Genomic DNA, 14,385 nt, shown 5'->3' on the forward strand with positions numbered 1-14,385 from the left:
AAAAATAATGGTTGATTTTGGAAATTATTTTAAATCTATGTACAGACAGCAACCCTCTTAACTGTCCATCGGTGGACCTTATATCAAAAGGCATGGTCAGGAGTGTGGGCACTGGTACCTATTCAAAAAGTTATTTCGTATTCGCATCTAATTTTTAAATATTGACGACACGTGAGTAGCTCCTAATTTTCAAGAAGTAATCAGTTCGTACAAAAGAGGCAGTCGTTTCAAGCAGTTCAGTATTACGAGTATGAATAGCTATGTTTCCCTAACGTTTATTTCATTGTGCAAATTTCAATAAGCTACAATTACAGTGCCATGTTTCTTCTCAGTTGTGAGAATACATTCGTTCGAAATTGAAAAGCGTTGACGACGTACATATAAGCACCTACTTCACTACTTATGCTGCTATAGGCTATGGGCTGCTATTTGCCACTACATAGTAATTGGCCACTCTTAGCAATAATACTTCCATTGGCTTGTTTCTTTCTGATTTCTTAGGAGTGGCCAATTTCTATGTAGTGGCCAATAACTTCAGCAGTCACCCTACTATTTAGGCACTGCAAATATGACTTTAGTAACCTTTATTATATGTTGGCAATAGCAATAATAAAGCATGCGGTTTTGCGACCTACACCATGTATGCAGATGTTAATTATTAACTTCCATGTAAAGTTAACTCTTTGGTAGATTGTATATGTACAGTACCTACCTTTAAGGCCTCCATAAACCTTGCAACAAATTACATGCGTTTTTTATATACATTGCCGTCTTAACTTGGTTCAACGAATTCAATTGGCTCTCAAAATGTATCATAAATAGCATGGGTTTTGCTGTGAGGTGCGTAGACGCCATCAGTGAGCACAGATTTAGATAATGGCTACCTAAAAACAAATTTAAAGTGGAAAAATTCACTGTCTTGGGTGGTACTTGAACCCACGACCACCGGATCGCTACTCGCTAGCCCGGTGCTCTTCCATCTGAGCTAGCCAGACCCACACCTTACCCAATATACAGACGCAGACGTTTCTGCTTGATAGAAAATTTATTTACTGGCTACCAAGTAGCTAACATATTCTGAAATAGTAGATTGTTAACCAAGGGATGAAAGGCACTCATTTCTGCCTAGGTAGTTTGGTGCTCAAAGGGCTGAAATGATGCCTTCCACCCGAGTAATAGACTACTTTTCATATCGAATACGAGGAAAATAAAATACATGTTTTTTTTTAAGTTAATTTGTTTTTGGTTTCTTGAAGGGTACTTTCAATTAACCATTTAGGTAAAAATATCTTAGCGGAGTTAAATACCAGAATGGAAATTGTATAACAAATCCATTTATAACCAAATTTCTATTGCTTATCGTAAAAAAAATTAAACAAATCGTAATTGGAAAGTAAAATGCTTTAGTGCAGAAACGTATCATTTTGTTCACACTTTTTAGAACAACAATTACCCTCTTTCAGAGAATAAGAAATGGAAAATATAATCCAGTCTTTGCTGTCGCTCAGCCAATTGACAAAAAATATATCTATTTAGTACATAACATAGGTACATAATTATTATTTGATATATCTATCGGGCATTAGAACTTAGGTTGTTTTCATAATCTTTATTTTAGTTAATAGTCGTTGTTATAGACTAATGGCGTTACTCATAAACGCGCTACAAGCCTTAATTAACTATTAAACTGTTGTCTTAATAATCTGTTATTTTGTCTTATGTATTTGAGAGAATATAATTTATCTCACAACATAATTTAATGCCCGTGCCCGTAACATGCGGCCAATGAGCGTCCCTGGCTATTTTGTATGTAATATTGACAAACGATAATGTCTGATAAAGTCACAAAAATTAACAAAGTGCGGCCCACTTCAACTTCGCTAACTACTATGTGGCCTTGCCTGCTAAAGGTCGCCGACCGCTGAGCTAAGCCATAAAATCTAATACAGTTTTGGCCTTAACCCTTACATTACCTACTAGAATTTGTATTGAAATATTTAACTTGGGTGTCATTCAATCTATGTGCAAAATATTCCTATTTTGATGAACAAAAATATATATTTGGTCAACCAAAATGGATACTTGGTCAGCAACTTAAGGTTAGCAAGTTTCTATACCAGTTCGCAATTAATGTCATACTGAGCTGCTCTAAATAGATTTGGTTGGCAAATTAATTATTTGAGCGGGAGTAAGCGACCCACTTTTAATTAAATTTTGTTAAGCAATCAGTGGGCAAGCGAATTATTTCATTTTGGATTAAAATTTAACTGATCCGCAAAAATTGGTTAGCTGAAAAATCTGTTGATCAGCAAATGTCTAACCAATTGTCTCCTTTCATTTTGTCCTTCACCTTACTTACTGCCCACTAACTTAGTTTTCTAGTAGCAGTTGGTTTCTGTGAAGGTCGCAGTTCTAACCTAACTGAACCCACTTTTCTAGTAGCAGTTGGTTTCTGTGAAGGTCGAAGTTCTAACCTAACCTAACCCACTTCTCTAGTAGCATCAAACAAGTAATCATCGAAATAAATGCACACACACGATTGCCTGGCTGTCACGTGGACTGATTTCGCTTTGCCTGCAATTGTACCGATTTTTCAAATCAACCGTAACTCACCTTATTATATCGGAATAGCATTCCTTTAATATGCATACCTCTAAATTTAATTGCTAAAAAGCAGTGTGAACCTAGCCTAACAGAAGAAGATTGATATTGGTTATAATGTTGACCGTTTGTAATTTGTTTGCAGAACAATAGTTGTAGCTCGATTTTTATTTATTGCCAGCAAATATTTTGTATGCTGTCCAAATGATTTAATGGCTATTTTTGCAAATCAGTTTTAAAAACGGCTGATCATTTAATTGCTTCCCATTTAACTTTAATTTAATAGATTACGAGTATTAGCGCGTAATTACTAAATTACTGACCTTCAATTATGTTTTATGAAATGTTTCATGCCAGGGGCCCGTTTATCAAAAGCTTGTAGCTTGTAATACAAGTGGAAGTCTCTTTTTGACAGCTTTTGTTAAAAAGGGACTTCCACTTGTATTACAAGCTACAAGTTTCTGATAAACGGGCCCCAGGTGTGATTCAGTAAAACTAAACATGGGTGTAATATTATTTATTGTTTCAAATTTTACATAAATAGGTTAGGTTACCTTGAAGAATGGAATGGCACTATAAATTAATATAAAGATAAAATTATTTACAATCGTAAACAGTTTTTTCTTTTAACTGGAATTAATCAAATCGTTACGAGTATACTTTTTTATAACATGTTGTTTGACAGTGTAGGATAACTATGAAGTTTAAAATAGATTCATAAATACTATACCTATCAGAACTTATAATCTTGTGATCAGAAGGAAGATCAAAGAAGTATTAATTAAGTTATTATACTTATTATTAATTAAATTTACAAATAATGCTTCTGACATGCGTCGCTACATTATTGAGGTTAGGTATAGGCAATATAATTTGGTTGGTTATACAACACAGTAATATTCCCGATCTACTTTAAAAATACCAGAATTGACATTACAGAAACTACGACGGTCTGAAAGTGGAACAGGAATTTCCGCTTTAATACGATTCCCTTTCATAACCTAGTAATACTTCTGCGATTCCAGAGATGAGTCCCATTGAAAACCTGCAACAGAAAATATTTTACGTTATTTGTGTTTATTGCCTGTTTAAATAAAAAAAGATTTTTGTAATTTTTTCCAACATAATTTTGAAAACCATCGTTATTTATCCTAATGATATTTGTACACAGGTAAACTATCTAACTGAATATTGCTAGTTTACTGTTAGCAAAATTGGAACGAGACAAAGAAAAACTTTTTTGCACGTTTTATTTCCATTGTCATTGAGCCGCTGTACGGTACGGTGAAATTGAGTTTTTGTTGCTCACCTCGTTTGCCGATCTCGTTCAAAAAGCTCCTGTTTTCGGCGGCCCGCAGCGCCTGCGCCTTGCGTGTCTGCTCCAACCCTAGCTTGTGGCGCAGCACCGCCATGGGTAGGTCGATGGACAGCGTGGGCGCGCGGCGCTTGCTGCGGCCGCTCCACTCCTTCATTGGACCGCGATCATTAGTCAAACCATAATTATACGGGGTTGGGCAGATTAAATCATTTCAATTTGTACTTTCGTTTTTTCTTTTATATCGGACTTGTTCTGCTACTACATAATGACCTGCATCTTCCCTTGACTCTATTTGGTTTTTCTACAGGGGTTGCTTAATATAAAAATAACCATAGGTAATTCAGTTAATAATATATTTAATACATATTATACATATATTATGGATTATTACAATAACACTTCAACTGCTTAACAGTGTATAGGTATTCTTGTAATATTGATAAATTCCATTGAGTCATAAACTCTTATAATAATTAAAAGAACATTTTGTATAAAAGTAATTCAATAGTGTAGTCTGCAGACTGACATCTTTTTTTTCTTCCTCGCGTTATCCCGGCATTTTGCCACGGCTCATGGGAGCCTGTGGTCCGCTTGACAACTAATACCAAGAATTGACGTAAGCACTAGTTTTAACGAAAGCGACTGCCATCTGACCTTCCAACCCAGAGGGGAAACTAGGCCTTATTGGGATTAGTCCGGTTTCCTCACGATGTTTTCCTTCACCGAAAAGCAACTGCTAAATATCAAATGATATTTCGTACATAAGTTTCGAAAAACTCATTGGTACGAGCCGGGGTTTGAACCCGCGACCTCCAGATTGAAAGTCGCACGCTCTTACCGCTAGGCCACCAGCGCTTCATCACGCTGACATCATCCCACCAAAAACATTTTCATGTAAAGTGTTGCCAAGACGACCGTATGGCTCGCACTGTTAAAAAGTTATCAGATCTCATGTAGAGCCAAGCTTCAAAATCTACACGCTTGGCCGTTTCATTACTACAAAAATATTGTATAACAGAAAAGTAATGATCAGTGAATACATTTTTTACCCTGGTTCCCATGTGACGTTTCGTTGCACGTGCGTTCACTGTTCAGTTGGCTTCTGTGTATAGCAGTACAATTACGAGTATTGGAAGGATTCAATTTGACAAAGTAATATTTTCTTTTATGCAACTTAGTCGAGTAACATTTTACATTTTATTTAATTTTTTTTGTGGGTACGTTGTCATATTCGAAAAAGTGACAGTTTGTTTGCACATTAGCAATTGCGGCACTAGATAGCATTTTTTTAAAGGTATTATTCTATTTTTTTTTAATGTTTAAGTTTTCTAACGCTCCATAAACTAAAAACTACAAACAGTTGTTCGTGGCAATAATAAATCATTATTCTTGCTTCACTAACAATTATGTAGGACTCTGTGGTCAGCTGATATCAATATGAGAGAAGTTCTTCTTAACAAGTTTGAAAAATCGTGTATTTGATGTAGGAAAACATAAGTGTTGTAACATGAATATAAAACCAAAACTAACTAAAATTTAAATAACTAAAGCTAAAAATTAAAAATACCTATCAAAATTTTGTGCCCTTGGTAGGGCGCCCATCACGCAGGCAGCGTTCCCGCGCTGGATTGCGATTGCAATTCTCTGCGCGAGAAAGCTGCCCGCGCGGGGGTCGCCCGTTGCCTCCCTCAGCCGTTTTCCGAGCGCCTTGTGGAGCATCTGTGTGCCTTTGCCTCACGAACCAAGTGTCTCGACGCCAAACGCGACGAATTCGTATTGAGCGCCGAGACAGCCGTATTTCGCTACCTTTTGATGCTCGCGAGTGTCCGCCGCCGCGCCAGCACGCCTGCTGGTCAGTGGGACGTAGGACGCCGCTAGCGTGTCAGCGCCAGTGGCGTCCTATACCAACGCACGACCCATCTTCCAGGGAATCAACGACATCCCGTCAGGGTGCTTACCGTCGTTCCGTACTATTTGGGGCTCCAGAGCGGCGGGAACGCCAGCACTGACGAGCGCCCTTCTCATGATGTCATTAAGAGCGGCATGGCGAGACAGCGGCCGGTCACCCAAGGAGCAGGCGAGCCCATGGTGATCAGGGCTATACTCGTATACGTGGGATCCACAAGAAGCGCAGTTGTGGTTGGCACAGAGAGCAACTCCGAGCCGGAGACCGGCGGCTATGCGAAGCGTCTCTGGGTCGATAAAGGTGCCGGTGTTAGGCGAGGGATACGCGTGCAGCCAGTGACCTGACTCTGGCCTAGAGGATGCCAGGAGTCTCGCTCGGCCCTGCCTGTCGTGGTGTCTAGAAGTGAGTTTAGGATAGAGACTGAAGCTATGTTATCCCAGGCCCGTTGTATTTTCGGTCGAGACGGAAAATTTTGACTCGGTCCAGCTAGCCAGGCATTCGAGGCCTCAACCAGGTACGCGATCTCGCAGTTTGTAGCCGGAGAGGCTTGGAGAATTTTACTTGCGAGATCGGAGGTGCTATGAATTGAGGCTAAGAATGCCGGCAGAGCAACACGTGAAATATTACGGGTACTCAAGCCACCAGCCTGCTCGCTAAATTAGATGTTCATAATTGATTCAATTTGGGATTTTAAAAGTTGGTCAATAGGTCGGAGTAGATGGGGGCATTTCCAGATGGGACAACAGCTGAGCAGGTAGGTGAATTTTGGAATGAGTAAACAACATTTAACAATGTTTATACCAAATGTGTAACTATTGTATATCGATCAATTGTTTCTCGGATAATTGTGAGGGTTACCAAACGAACATTATACAAAAAGTTAATCTGAGTATCAGTCATTGCTCTGCTAAATGACTACATACTCTTGAAAAAAAAAACTTGAAACAAAACGGCTTAATTTTACTCGGAGAATGAAACGGGCACCCAATATTGGTATTCATACTTTTAAAAAAGCAAGGAGAAAATAGCAGTTAATTAAATATATTCAGTTTATAAATATATCCTGCTAAATAATAATAATATAATAATAAATTCATTATTTGGCAGGCAAAAAACCAAAAACTACAATACGGTAATAAATGGTGTAAAAGTAACAATATAAAATACAGTTAAAAAAAAGCAATAATAATACTTACAAACTAAAACAATAAAATAGAACGTTTACAAGTTATCTAAGACGCACTCGACTACAATTGGAAGGTACTTACAATTTGCTTCGATACAACTCAACCAAAACAAATGACCCAATTGCAATAGTTTGGGTTATTCAATTTATAACCACTGAGCGTGACTTACATCCAACCCAAATGAAACAAACACCTACCTATAATAACTATACCGGGTGGGGCCTCTAATAGGAGCAAAATTAAACTGTAGGCTGTAGGTACTCCGCAAACTGGCCAACATTTGTTCAATGACTTAAAAAATATTTGTGTTTTAATTTTTAGTGCACTAAGTTTATTCTAAGACGCAATGTATTGCGAATTTTGCTTCGATTAAAGCGTGACAAGCAACGTCAATTACAAAGATGAGTTTTCGCCAAAAAATATTGGTTCCTTGATTCGAATTCCGAAACTATATTTTATATCAATAGGTAAGGATATAAACTGAAATAAATGTCATATACGAAGGAAAAAATGACCAAAGCCTCCAGTGTCCAGAGCTGGACACTGGAGGCTTTGGTCGTTTTTTCCTTCGTATATGACATTTATTTCAGTTTATAGTTTAAATAGTAGTGTGTCTACTTGAAAAACCACAAATTAAAAATATTTTCATAAAAAATAATTTAATTTGTTCTTAGAGGTAAGGATATGTTTTCCTTAGAGGTCTAGTTACTACACAATAGCCTTTAAGCAAAACGCTGGCAACATTTATCGGTGTTTTGGTTACAGAGGTTACAATTATGCCGGTCTTCACATTGGATGAGGATTTGCAAGCCAGCCGCTCCATTGTGCGATCGCAATATATACGTGCATAGCGCTGTCATGCTCATACACCTGAACGACGTGCGAATTCGCATCAGTGTGATAATCGCATATCAGTGTAAACTGAATCCAGTAAGCTTGGCCCGACCGTTTTGGGATTCCCACGAACAGTCGTTTGGTGTTTGAACCAGCAAGGAACATCCTTCAGTTACAATATAATAAAAAGCGCCACGCAAGGAGCAAAGCGATTGCTTTTTAAATGCATCCGAACTTACAAAACTGCTACGAATCTTTCGAATGTAACCTGTTTAAATTTGAACTTTAGTAGCTATCAATAGAGTAGTATAATATAATTGTCATATAGCTTCGTAGGTATGCACTAAAAATTATAACTAGTAAAGTACGATTATGGATTTGGCCGACTGGCTAGACAGCCAAAACCATAGTCAGTCATCACTACTTATTATAGATGTTATTTATTTAAACTTTATTACATTTATTATCACAAAACGGAGATTAAACAAAATCTAAATCTTAGCCTGAGGCATTGTTGGACACTGGCCGCGTTCCCCTTCTGCACAGTGAGGCTGAGCTTCTGCGCAAAAAATGCGCCAGCTCGTAGGTCGCCAGACACCCAGACTAGTTTGTTAGAAATTTCTTTTACTAGTGTTCTGGTGTCTGACAACCAAGGACCGAGAGTTTTAATCGCAAGTGCCGCAAATACATAATTAGTTTAAAAAAATGCATATTTGCGACACTTGGCAATTTGGGCGTCGTCTGCTGCCGACCCTGGCTTCCTGGCAGAGCGCCGGACGTGAGATGGGGCCAGCGTGTCAACGCATGTTACATCCCACGCCAGGGGCCGCCCCAGGAACCAAGGTACGAGCGAGCGGCCGTCGGGCCTTTTGACATCCGCCGCAGATAGACCAACTTGCTCCAGGATTAATTGTTAGATGCTAATTAAATTAATAATAAGGGTAAATAAACTATGTATCAGTGTTTCTATATTCCAGTTTTGGCATAAGTCATAAGTACTATAATTTTTACTAAACTTATTACTCTTATTAGGTGATAAATAAGGAGGCAATACATAATGAACAAAAGTTGTTTTGAGATATCGGTCATATATTTACAGTAAATATTTTAGCACAATAATATATTAATTTTAGACACATCACAAATTAAGAGGGGGCGCAAAGCCAGGGAATTGCGGATATACCTAAGGTAACAAAAGATATAGCTCGCCGCGTGAAACTTGCAACGGAAAATATGCCAGTAACGCGGATTTTAACGTTTTACCTCAATAACTGAAAATATATTTCTATTTAAGATTTTTCTCGTCATCTCCCTCGGCTATGTAACTAGCTATCTTATACTAAAATTATACTGCTGTGAAATGCAAGGTCGACATATGTAGGTACCATTGAAATGAAATGAAAATTAGTAGTTTTCTTGTTTTATTTCTTATGTTATAGTACGCAAACGAGCAGACTAATGTCCTAATGGTAAGCGATTATTGCCGCCCATGGACACCCACAACACCGGTTGGAGTCAGCCCATGCAAATATAATCTTATTTCCGTGTGTTTTTTTTCGTGGCATTTGTAAAAATTCAATATTAAAACTACAATTTTGCGTTAGCCCCCTCTTAAACAAATACATAAAGTGCAAACAATACATATATACACAGAATAAATGAACTACATCGCTGTGCATCTCGCAAGGCAGAGAGTTTATTTGACTAGAGAGGCGTGTTTGGACGGCAGCTGAGCAAGTTTGCGTCTAAGTTTACTTTCCGAATGTTTTCTTAAAGCAATCTTCAGGACCACTCCAGGGGCCTGTAAAATGAGAAAACATTTACTGGGTAGTGATTATGAAATGTGCTTAAATTATTCGATTAGACAGGTAATAGTAATAGCGTAGCAGTTACGAGGAAAAATATATTATTATAGATCTTACCTCGCTTGCCTATGCATTTAAGGAGTTCCCTGTTGGCGCGCGTGAGGTGTTGGCGCCGCGTCTTGTCGGAGTAGGCGTCGGTCAGGAGGTCCACGGCCGGGTTCACGGAGAAGTCGCGGCGCGCGCGCACACTTGTCACCTTGATTACATGTATACTTGGTTGTAGACCACATTCATATTGACACAACATAGTCAGAATTTGCTCGGCTGCAGCCTAGACGCCTAATATTGCTACATATATATACGCTTGACCTGTATGCGCTACATAAATACATCGTTGCCAGTACCCACCCAAACCACATGCCTTATTGAGCTTACTGTGGCTACTTAAGAATAAGAATGCCTATAATATTTATTTATTGAAAGGGAAGGTCGATCTCGCGCTGTATTCAAGCCCTAAGCTCACTCGGCACACAGATGCAAGCACTAGTAGAATATATTTTCTTTATATTTGGGACAGTAAATAAACGTACCGTAAGGCTGGACCACAGTAAGTTAAAACAATTTAACCCGTTGTTTAAAATAACAGGTGTCTTAATGCATTTTATCTCATGCTTAATGTTTACAGGGTGGATTTTCTTATTGGGTCAGTAAGGGCAGCTACCAGATCCCGTGCTGCTACGCGAAAATTGTCTTAGAAGACCTTACCTCAATTTCAAATTAATGAAGATTGGCGTTTACCGGTTTTTGAAAAAACATTCAAGGTGCACGAAAAAGGTCACTTTTGGCAAACTCTTTTTTATGATGCAAATTGATCCAAGCCGAAAATGTTACAGTATGTTATATATTTGTGATATAGTCACAAAGCCCTTTCATTTGGTTTGAAAGAAAAAAAACCGGCCAAGTGCGAGTCGGACCCGCCCACCGAGGGTTCCGTACTATTTAGAATTTGTTGTTATAGCGGCAACAGAAATACATCATCTGTGAAAATTTCAACTGTCTAGCTATCACGGTTCATGAGATACAGCCTCGTGACAGACAGACAGACGGACAGACGGACAGCGGAGTCTTAGTAATAGGGTCCCGTTTTTACCCTTTGGGTACGGAACCCTAAAAAGTAAAAAACTTTGTACTACCGACTTTATAACGTCACAGCAACTACCCCACCACTTTCGCGCTTGTCATCTCATATATTTGTGTTCATGACATAACACTGAATGCACTGATACCAAACATACCCATGTCCGAAACGACATGAGCGAAAATTTATTTCTAGAAGACTTTCTAGACAAAAAACTGACCCTCTAATAGTACATTAATTGGGTTTCGATCTCCAACGGTAGTGGACGCAATAACGGTATTTTTGATCGAAGAACAGTTAATTGTCTTGAACGACGTATTTTGATGAGCTCTTATTTATTGATATACAATTGACATAAGAATGTGTTTCCTTATAATAACAGTTGGCATTATGGTGTAAGAATATTGTGATTAATAAATACGTGAATCGGGTACATAATGTACGAAAGATGGCCAAAAAACATTTTTGTCGACATTTGTATGGCTACTTTGACCATACAAATGTCGAATGTGGCATACAAATTTCGACACAGTGCCCTACAAATGTCGGAAATGTGACATACAAATGTCGTCAGTGTCTTACAAATGCCACAAATTTATTAAGTAGTGCCATAACAATTTTATATATTGAAAATTAATGTCGAAAAAATGCCATTTACATGTCAAAAGCGCCTTAAAAATGGCTGAATAGTGCCATACAAATGTCAATATTTAAACATCCATATCTACCTAACTATAAAAAGTAGAGTGGTGCGTGGTGCCTGTACAGTATATTTTTTGTTAACAAAAACCCTTCCTAAAACGATGATTATAAATCTGATTTTCCAAAAATAAAATATTGCCATACCAATGTCGAAAAAACACTTCAAAATTGACCCTGCAGACTTATCTTGGTCTAACATGGTTTAACTATTATGTTGTATTGTAAAATGAGGAAAGAAGTTTGTTTCAAACGATAACAATAATTTTATCAAAATAGATTTCAATAATGAAATGGCTTCTACTAGGTATTTACTCGAAGAGGCAATTGAAATATATTTCAATAGGCTCTCACAGAATACAAAGTCTCAAGTTGACACTGTAATTTGTTCACTTAATTACTGTCTCCGAACTTTTACTCGAAACAAAAAGGGTATGGCCAAAGTAAATACCAGTTTATAATAAACAAAGTAAATTATAGAACTCTGCGTTCATCAATTCCTGTCACTCCATTGTATGATGATTTGTAGCCGAAGGAATATTAAGGTCACTCATTGCCTAACTTAGTTTATTTAAGTACTTATCATTCTTTTTAGGGTTACGCACCAAAAAGGTAGGCACCATAAGGAACCCTTATGGTGCGACTCTGTCCGTCTGTCTGTCTGTCTGTCTGTCTGTCTGTCACATAGCTAAATATCTCGAGAACTACTGAAGCTATTGATTTGAAATTTGGAATAATTATGAACAACGCTAACCCAAACACATTGGAAGTGTAATTTTTTTATTTTGTGTTTATTAATTATAGAAAATGCCCAATATAAAGAGGGGGCAAAATTTCAAAGTCTAGTTACTAGGTCAAGTGGGATATCATTTGAAAGAGCTCGAATTGATCATTACAAAACAATATTTTTTTAGTGAAAAAAAAAATTATGAAGGAAAATGTAAATACCACCCCCCCCCCCCCCCTTATCTCCGAAGTTTACCAAGGAAACAATATGATATTTTTACATAATGATAAAATTATCATAAATATAACAGGAAAAATATAATCTTGAAATTCTTTTTTATTATCAAAAGACTTTTTCTTATTTAATTTGCAATTTAACCCTTTGCGGGTGTTTATACTTGAAATATCTACGAGATTACACTAAAAACACTTTCTTTGAAATAAAACAAAAATTGTTGAAATCGGTTCACATGATAAAGAATTATCCCTGTAAAACCAACATACATACATGTCACGCAAATTAGCCAATAGATGGCGCTATACACAATTAAGCGAAGTATACTTCCGGTCAAAAGTATTTCATGAATGTAGTTAGGTACATGAAAATATTGAAATTTTGTACGGAACCGGTGCGCGAGTTAAACGAACTCGCACTTGACTTATGCTTCAGTTAGAGAAAGTAGGTACTGATAGTCACAGTTAAAGAAGTTAAAACCGCGCCTTTTGCACCTTATCCTCATAGGTAGTGACTGAAAAGGGTGGAATTAATACTTAGATACAAAAAAAATACGTAACGACACTACCTACATGAATATTTTGAAGTATCTAATTCTTATATCTTTATTTCGTATGTATGTAACTAGTTGGCTTGTAAATAACCAATAGAGACCGTGCGTGTTGGAGAGTCTACCATCTCGTGACCTGAATCGAAAGCGAAAACAATTCACGCTTCTTATCAGGTGCTGCCCCCTACACTTCACGCTGGCTCTATTTCGCATAATAGGGTCTGCCATGTAGTGGTTAAATCATAGAACTGGATGACAAAGAACAACCGTTAGGCTTTAAAAGTGCGACCAAACATGAAATGCAAGTGTGTGCGTAAATTGTCTATGTGAGATCCAAAATAGTGATGTCATGTTACAACATATTAATAATCTATCGGTGTTTGACTGCTTTATGCACTACTTTTTCAAATGTGTTGTTCCCGTTGTTTCTTTTATCAATTATTTTAATTTTTATCTGACCGTTTTTGAGTTTGACAACGGCCGCAGATTAGTGCACGTATTTAGTGTATTTAGTCCTACAGGGCTCTGCATACACGCCGAGCGTGGCGTAACATGCGTCATTGATAAGCATTATACCAAAGATAGATATAACTCCGTAATAGATGGATACAGTCTAAGGAAAAAACGTGCCTCGAAAATCACGAAAATTTGATTCTCGATCAGATGGCGCCACTACCTTTGGCCTACTCTCGTATAGAGAGCGTTGACGGTTTCGTTTGTTATTTAACAATTTTAACGCATATCAGTGAAAGAACATGGGTCAAAATCATAAAAATAATAAATGCAAATAAAAAAAAACATTTATCCATATTTTAATACATTTTATCGTATTTTTGAATTTAAGGTTTAAAATACATATTCTTTCTGTTAGTGCGATAAAATACGATGCGATTTTAATACATTTTATCGTATTTTTATAAATCTTCATTTTTAGTTTTAAAGTGTGTCGATAGATGGCAGTGAATTTACTGCGGTTACAAAATTTACTATGACAGTACCGCTCTATCCTATTATATCCTCTTTGATCATACCTAGTGTCTATTTATATGTAGGCTTGCCTACCGTAGACGAGTCAAATTATTAGGCATATCTGTTTCACTAAATGAGTACCAAATTTAACGCTCAATAACAATAATGCACAATAAAGGTAAATTGAATAAGACTTTATTGTCATGCTTCATTGTCATATGTTACTCTAAACTTATATACAGTGTGTACAGATATAGAATTTATCTACGTGATTACACGGATTAAGTATAACTTAAAAATCATCTCAATTAATGATAACTAAGATTTTTTTAAGTTACACTTAATTAAACCCCGTAATTAATTTTTGAAAATTTACCGAGCTAGCAATGTACTGCAAACTTTATGAGACATAAGATG

The 14,385-nt window shown here is 37.1% G+C and overlaps 1 protein-coding gene across 3 annotated transcripts in view; it reads right to left on the bottom strand.

Moving 5' to 3' along the window:
• Nucleotides 1-14,385, bottom strand: part of LOC134754952 (diuretic hormone 45) — a 109,067-nt gene that overhangs the window by 13,038 nt on the left and 81,644 nt on the right. The window contains exons 5-6 of one of the 3 annotated variants that reach the window (XM_063691439.1): nt 3,911-4,067; nt 3,273-3,646 (exon numbers count right to left, since the gene is read on the bottom strand). The exons of 1 other annotated variant lie outside the window; for it this stretch is intronic. In XM_063691439.1, coding sequence (XP_063547509.1) covers nt 3,603-3,646; nt 3,911-4,067 — 201 coding nt within the window. In that variant the 3' untranslated portion in view covers nt 3,273-3,602. Of the gene's footprint in view, nt 1-3,272; nt 3,647-3,910; nt 4,068-9,423; nt 9,648-9,768; nt 9,908-14,385 lie in introns of those variants that run through there. One more of the 3 variants, XM_063691440.1, reaches the window with a different exon arrangement.

The sequence above is a fragment of the Cydia strobilella genome, chromosome Z (assembly GCF_947568885.1).
Source record: "Cydia strobilella chromosome Z, ilCydStro3.1, whole genome shotgun sequence".
Classification (NCBI taxonomy): Eukaryota; Metazoa; Arthropoda; class Insecta; order Lepidoptera; family Tortricidae; genus Cydia; species Cydia strobilella.